We start from the raw sequence: 7773 nt of genomic DNA, 5'->3' as shown, positions 1-7773 counted from the left end.
ACGGATGACATGCGTGACACCGAAGTGGAATCCTGGAAAATAAACCGTGGAACTTTGACCAATGAGAGAACAGTTTACTTGCGCGTGACTTGTATTAACAAATTTGGTACGTTTAGAAACTTTGCCGTGTGAAAGCGAACCGCACCAAGAATAAAAAGCAACATTGTAATAATTGTAATCCCTGTTTCGGTAACAAATCAATCGATCTACAGGTGTGAAAGCACCCTAAGACAGCAGTTTCTTCCTCATTTCGTGAAACAAGGTAAGGTCTACAGTGAGTATTTATCAGTATCCGTGTAAAAAAAAACTATAAGACAGTTTAGACTCGTCAGCAGGGAGCACAGGTTCAGCGTTTGGTAAGGGAGGCTACAAAACACTCCACCATTTTCCAGGCAAGTTTTTCTAACACATAAATATTCCTGAAAGTGTCAAGACACATCATACAGTGAATGTAATGGCGCTTTTCCACTGCATGGTACGGCAAGGTACGGTTCGGTACGGTTCACTTTTGGGGGGGTTTTCCACTGGGTACAGTACCTTGTACTTTTTTCAGTACCAACTCGGTTGAGGTTCCAAGTGAAGAGTCAACGTGCAAACTCTGCTGATCACGGATTGGCCGGAGAGAATCGTTGCGACACAGATACACAACAGAACCGCTAGATTTAAATCAGCACAGCCAGTGAAGGATCGAACGCAACTGTTTTGAATGAGCGCACCTTTTTTTAACAACCAAAAAGTGGCTGTTTCGTTGTCTGTTGAGGAAGTACAGACGTTCCTCTCGTTTATAGCAGAGGAGTGGATCCAGTGAAAGTTGATGGGGCGACGCGGAATGAAAGTTTTTCAGGAGTCTCGCGGCAATAGAGGAGGCGCAACTAAACAACATGTGAATAATCCCACCCACTCTAAAGTGGTACTAAACTGCATTGGAAACGAGCCGAGTCGTACCACGCAGTGGAAAAGCGCCATAAGACACTCATTTTGGGTCTTGTTCAGTCAGATGTAGCAAAACAATGAGTGTTGTAAGTCAGAAATTTTTGCTAGGCAGTCAAATTTTTAATAGTAGTAGAATGGAAATAACCAAATGTACAGTGTAACACTGCACACGAATAATGTTTCATACCCAACCGCTACCACCTCACCACCCCCTTACCGTTTCAAACATCATTAAGAGCTACTGGAAAAACAACCCGTTTTGAAGTACCAGCCTTCAATTCCCACATAACACACTCATTCAGAGGTCTTTTATCACAAGTCGTGGGGTTAGTTTGAGAAAAGGCATGTCTCTATCACCACAGATCATGTCTGCTTTTTGGTAGATGTTATACATAAATACATTTCTAAATGCTATTGATTCTAGTTGCCCCCTAAGGATGCAAAGCAGTTTCTGCAAAGTTCCAAGCAGACTTCTTTTTCCACCACGTGAAGTTACATTCAACCCTGGGACACTTGGTCACCGTCAATCCTGGATGACCAATGGGACAAGACAAGGCCTGCTCGCCAAAGCCACAATTGTGCTGAAGAACATCCAGAAGTTGTTTCCCTCATTGAAAGACAGCGTGCACTGCAACATGCATAGCACAGCTTCACAGATACGGAGAACCTGGTTGTTTTAGCTTTTCTTGTCTTGCCCCAGCTTCTTCTTGGCGACCAAGTCTTTCTCTGATTCCAGAACTTCAGCAGCTGACAGTACTTGGTTGCTGCTTACACACAAAGTCCGAGATGAAATCGAACTCGTTTTGTCCGAGGAAAAGCTCAGGCAACTCTTGAACCCGGTCCAGCCCGAACTCCAGCACCAAGGACGTTAGAACCTCCTCATCAATCAAGTCCATGTCCATGACATTGAGGCCCAACGCCGGCCCACCCATCCCCATCTGCATGCCTGCCAACTGAGCAGGACCCATTCTGTGCTGGACGTTTCCCATGTGATGGCCGTTCATGGGTCCGTGTGGATGCCCGTGGTAATGGGTATTGAGTTTCTGAAGATGCATGCTCGCCATAAGCTGCTGAGATGGTGTGAGGCCTCCTCCACCCATATACTGCTGTGGGTGCTGGCTTTGGGGGTGCATATGATGGTGCTGGGTTTGAGGGTGACCCTGCGGTTGCTGATTTGGACCTCCGTACATCATACTGGGTTGCTGCATTTGGTGGGGGTGTCCTCCGCTCATCTGGCCATTGACCTGACCGTTCATGACGCCGTTCATCACGTTCCTCTGCCTCATGGCCGCCTCCATGGAGCTCTGGGGCACCCTGCCGTAGTGCATGAGCTGCCCGTTGGGAAGGGTCCGCAGACCGGGCTGGTGTCCGTGTGGAGAAGGGCCGTTCATTCCCATGCGATACCCATGCAGGCCTCCGCCAGCAGAGCTGTGAGTCATAGGCATCATCATGTGTTCAGCCATGCCTTCTCCACTGCAGAGATATGAGAGGAATGGCAACAGTCAGGGGCAAATATTCAAGCAGGTTCTCAGTATCAGCTGACAAACACTTTCAGTTTCTTGAAAACCATCAGTAGTGAACATACAAATATTAGGATTCCTGGCTAAATCAATTTGGCTCACATGCTTGTTAATCAATTACAATTGACTTTTACTGATTGCAGTTTGTTCACCACATGCCCTGCCCAGTGTTGTTCTCTGTTATCTCTTACATCAATAGCTTCAGGAGTGAACCAGAACATATGTTTAAGCTCACGAATATTTGCAAGTGCACGGTTTTGTCTATATGTCATCATTTGAGATTGAAATAAGAGATGAAAGCACAATGTCATCTGGGGTCTACAGGAGCCTCACCTCTCTGTCTCTGTCTACATATAACAAAGAATTTCTCCTCTGCTTTCTACTAAGATGAAATCTGTCTGTAAATGAAATATATAGGCTACAGACTTTCACAACCTCTGTCAGACCACAGTGAACCTTTCGTTAAACATCCGCACTACTGAATTTACGGTGTATTTAGAGAAAAGTTCAAGTGTTCTTATAAAGAACACTTAAATGCTGACACTTACTACAAGTGTAGCATTATTAATGATATATTGTCTTACTGACCATCATTTTGCTTTCTAAGAAGAACAAGTCATACCATACTAGAGCAACATATGTTTAAGGTGTAAGAACATTTAAAAACCAGAGCAGAAATAAGAAGAACACTTCACCTATCCAACCATATGTCCAGATATTTAAACATTGGTAATGCATGCTGATTTCAAAGATTGCATTTACAAATGAACAAAAGATCCAGCCTTCACAGTGAACGCAATATAAAACACACATACCGTCAAATGATCCCTGTGGTTGTAGAGATGCTGTTTGGTGTTCTCAGTCTCTGTAAAGCAGCGCAGGTCCCTCCAGTGACTATAGCCTTCAGTGTGAACGAGCTGCTGCTGCTGAGCGCTTTTCTGGGTCAGCGCTGGGATCACACACACATAAAGACGCGCAGAGCGAGGGGCGGAGCAACACAAGCCCCGCCTCCCCTCTGCTGTAATTGGCTCGTCCTCTAATCACAGACGTCACTGCCCAATTACTCACATGGCCTTCAGTTTTTATGTGCACTGGCAGAGAAACTCCTCAGAAATCCCAAATCAACTAAAACAGGACTCATGAGTGCTGCTTGTTTAAAAAGGTCGCTGATGTCTTAAAGGAGCTTGATATTGCTAAAAATGTTATTTTTTCTAGTTTGTCTCTCACTTTTCACCTGTGGCCTATATTTACCTTTTAGAATTTGAAGGCGCTAAAAGTATGTGCTGTAGCATTATTTATTTTGATGTCATGAAGATTGCATAGATTTGTGATTTTAAAGGCTACTCAACTTTACTGAAGAGAAAGCATCAAATTACATTCATTTCAGACAGGTATTTTTAGTTTGACCTCTTTTATTTTTCATCTGTGTGCTGTTCTTATCTAACGCACCTCAGCAGAAAATGGAACTAAAGCAGGGCACAGCCTTTTGTCTCTTATGTAAATGGCATATTTACCATTTTAAAGAGAGAGACTGGCTGCCAGAAGAAAGAAAACCTCCTGCTGGCGTGAAGCATGTGCAAATGGACTGACACCGAGCATACAGTACATGCTGCATATCCTCACACATGCTATCACACTGTTTCCCATGATTCTAATTACAATTTGATTGAGTTAGAGCTCGTTGAAAATTGTTTATAAAGCCACCTAGACATATAAGGTGTCATATTTGAAGAAGCTCAAATGTAAGATGAAATGTAAGTGTGATGAATACTCACTCACCGTAATGAACTAAAAACAGTGACGGGTCATGCAGAAAACTCCTAGCAGGGTGAAATGCCTTGATTTACTCATTCCTCCATTTCTAGAAAGGAATGTGGTGAGCAGAAGAGTATAATCTCTCTCTCTTTCCCTCTCGACATTCTCCTGTTCTTCTATTGTCTCCTTTGTCAGTGTGTAAATTAAGCCTGATTCAGCCTTGAACAGTGTGTTCAGCTGACTTTAGCTTTGCTCAGAAACCTTTCGTCATAGCCTGCAAAAAAAAAACTGTTCAAGGACAAACTGTAATTAATTATGTTTAATAAGGCAAGCATGACTATTACTGTTGCTGATATTCTGTGCAACAGTTATGAATGTTACCTTAAATTGCAGATCTTGTTGAAGAGAGGTGTGCTCTTACTTTGATAAACTATATAATTCATGATTCTAGACGTACATTAAATGAGCCATATCTAGGGACCAGAATATCAAATATGGGCTCTTTTGACTTGCGCCAGTAGCTGATCACCTAGTAACCACCCTAGCAACTGCATGGCAATGTCTTGGCCACCATCTACAACACCCAGAGCCAGTGAATTTTTCATGGGCCACCACTCACATTTTCTTCATCATTATGTCTCCCTGTGACAAACTGAGGATATTTTATCCTAAAGTTCTTCCTTTTATAGGTGTTCAGTGCTAAAAACCAATTTCTTTTGAAATTCCTTGTGGGGTGTCAAAATGTGTCAAGAGCTAATGACCTAACTAATGCAATAACAAGATAAAATTAGTCTTTCTTCTAAATCTGGATATATTTTACCTCAGAGTATTGCAGAGGACCACAATGGCCCATTTAGAGCACACCATTTTGTTCACATCAAAATACTCTGAAAAATAGGCTATGAGAAATGAAAGAAAATCTGTAAACTGCATAGCATTCACAGGTGAAGTGTGCAATTTTTGTGCCACTAGCGGCACCAAATGGAAATGCGAAATTATTATATCCAAACAGGTTTCCCAAACACCTCACCCTTTATCTCTCACATGGTTGGAGTCACAGCCCATATTCATGGCATTACATACATACCTATAGAATCTGTCTTATTGTTGACTCTGCATATATTTGACAAGGTAAAAAATACACATACACATTTCACCCTTAAAGGCAGAGTAAGTGATTTCTGGTAGCAAATGTTGATATTTGAAATCACCAAAACAAACACGCCCCTACCCCAAAAGGGTCTCGCCCCTATTTTGATAGCTCCGCCCCACACATACGTACGCAACCCAGGCAACGATTAGTTCTGTGAAACAAAGCAAAACCAATGTTACACCGTGTCTACGGATGTGAGCGGTGCGGCGCAACAAATCCCGACAGAAAACTGCTGCCGGGTTCTATTTATGATGTGCTGACACAAATTTCAAATGGTTTTCAATGGTCGTTTGATCGCGTCCAGTGTAGGCAGAGACTTTAGCTGTTGTAGACACGGTGTTACTCACCTATTGAGAAGAAACAAAGCAACCTCGGCGTCCGATCGCAGGCTCCTTGAGTTCTCTCCAGCGCTGGAAAGCTGATCCGATATTTACACAGGTCCTACGTCTTGCCTTATCGTTCCGCAGACGTTTTCCTCTTTTGTTTTTTATCCTCCATCTCTATCTTTCTGTCACTCGGCTCGGCTAATGTCCATCCCATGCACTGAACGCGCTCTCCTCCACATCACGAGTAGACATGCCCCTTACTGCTGATTGGCTATAAGTTTGTTTTGCAGTTTTCTAAAGTGTTTTTGAAAAATCACATACCCTGCCTTTAAATAAGACCTATTATGCCTCTTTTTACAAGATGTAATATAAGTCTCAGGTGTCACCAGAATGTGTCTGTGACGTTTCAGCTCAAAATACCCCACAGATCATTTATGATGTCTTTTTGAAAATACCTATTTTGAGTGGAAGCAGAAACACACTGTTTTCGTACATGTATCTTTAAATGTAAATGACCTGCTGCTCCCCGCCCCCTTTTCCAGAATAGGGCTGTGCCTTTACAGCTGTTCCTCAGATACTCTGCTAAAAAAACATCTGTTTGGTTTTGATTATAATGTCTATCACGCTAAAATCATGCGCTTTAAACCATTTTAGTTTAAACTTCTCATATAGGGTTTTCTTAGCACACACATCTGAAACACGCGCACAGAAAGCGGCTGTCATACGGCATGTGAGTACTAAACTAAACTCTCTTTCATGTCTTATTGTGCTTAAACTGTCAAATACACACAAGTTTATGTTAAAAACACACATGAGTTACAAAATCAGTCAGTTATGTCTGGGAAAGTAAACAGCTACAAAAGAAATCCTATGTTTATTTTAGATCTGTGTGGCAGCAGCAATATACAGTAAATAAATCAATAAATCCACTGCTCTCTTGTCTCCTCTGTGGCTGGGACTCTAATCTAAATCTGACCCTGGCAAAATGAGTCGAAATGCGCAAGGGCTAATTTTGAGCTACAGACAAAAGAAGTGAAAAATTTATTTTTTTCCCCCGAATTTCGGGTTTTCACAAAAATTAGTTTGTTAAGCCCTCCTCTAGCAAGCCCAAATGCTCCAAATCATAATTAAACATCTAAAGTTATCAGAGGTGTGAAGAGTACCTAAAAACCATACTTGAGTAAAAGTACAGATACCTTACAGTGAAAATTACTCCATTACATGTTACAAGTCACCAATTCCAAAACAACTTGAGTAAAAGTCTTAGAGTATCTGATTTTAACAGTAATTAAGTATTTTACTTATACTAAATATAACCTCAAAGAGTCACTAGTCAAAGAGACATGCTAGTTAAAAAACTGTAACGTTGTGGAGAAGCTGTGGAAAACAGGAAGAGGTAAGGATCTTTGTGCTGGTATTTCATGGAAAAACTAGAACAAATAATAAGGAAAAAACCAAAGGGAACAAAGACAGAATGACTGGCAAACACACAACCATTACATTCGACAACTCACAAGGACAGGAAGAGGTAAGGATCTTTGTGCTGGTATTTCATGGAAAAACTAGAACAAATAATGAGGAAAAAACCAAAGGGAACAAAGACAGAATGACTGGCAAACACACAACCATTACATTCGACAACTCACAAGGAACTAGGGATATGAATATTTCATGTTGCGATTAATTGCTAATGCTTTTATCACGGTATACAGTTTTATCACAATATTGGAATTTAGTTTTTAAAAAAGTGCTGTCATAATACAGTATAACAGGTTTAATAACTTTTTTCTTATAACAAAAATAACTGAATATTTAAATGCAATAAAGCAATACAGAAAAATGTATAAAGTTAAAAGTTTTACACAGATTAAAGTGCAAAAGAACTATAAAGACCAATAGGTATCACTTTACAATAAGAGCTCATTAGTTAACCTTAGTTAACGCATTAACATTCACACTGAGCAATAGCTACATTTGCTACAGAAGTTATTAATCTGTTTAAAAAAAATACAAGTCGTAGTTCATGTTAGCTCATTAAATAACACAGCTGCAACTTTCGATTTTAACAATGTGTTATTAAATATTG

General features: G+C 41.0%; 1 protein-coding gene across 1 annotated transcript; it reads right to left on the bottom strand.

The window, feature by feature from the left end:
• Positions 1-794: 794 nt before the first annotated feature.
• LOC107556893 (cbp/p300-interacting transactivator 3-like) lies at positions 795-3385 on the bottom strand. Its single transcript, XM_016240138.1, has 2 exons — positions 3269-3385; positions 795-2406 (listed from the first exon to the last, which is right to left on the bottom strand). Exon 2 carries the CDS (start codon positions 2394-2396, stop codon positions 1674-1676), a length of 723 nt encoding a protein of 240 aa, XP_016095624.1. The 5' UTR covers positions 2397-2406; positions 3269-3385; the 3' UTR covers positions 795-1673.
• Between the last annotated feature and the right edge of the window lie 4388 nt (positions 3386-7773).

This window comes from Sinocyclocheilus grahami, unplaced genomic scaffold (genome assembly GCF_001515645.1).
Source record: "Sinocyclocheilus grahami isolate Dianchi unplaced genomic scaffold, SAMN03320097.WGS_v1.1 scaffold582.1, whole genome shotgun sequence".
NCBI classification, from domain to species: domain Eukaryota; kingdom Metazoa; phylum Chordata; class Actinopteri; order Cypriniformes; family Cyprinidae; genus Sinocyclocheilus; species Sinocyclocheilus grahami.
This window is presented reverse-complemented; position numbering and strand designations above follow the sequence as displayed.

Coding starts and splice junctions, on each gene's coding strand:
- LOC107556893 (XM_016240138.1), bottom strand. CDS start 2,396: ATGGCTGAACACATGATGATGCCTATGACTCACAGCTCTGCTGGCGGA.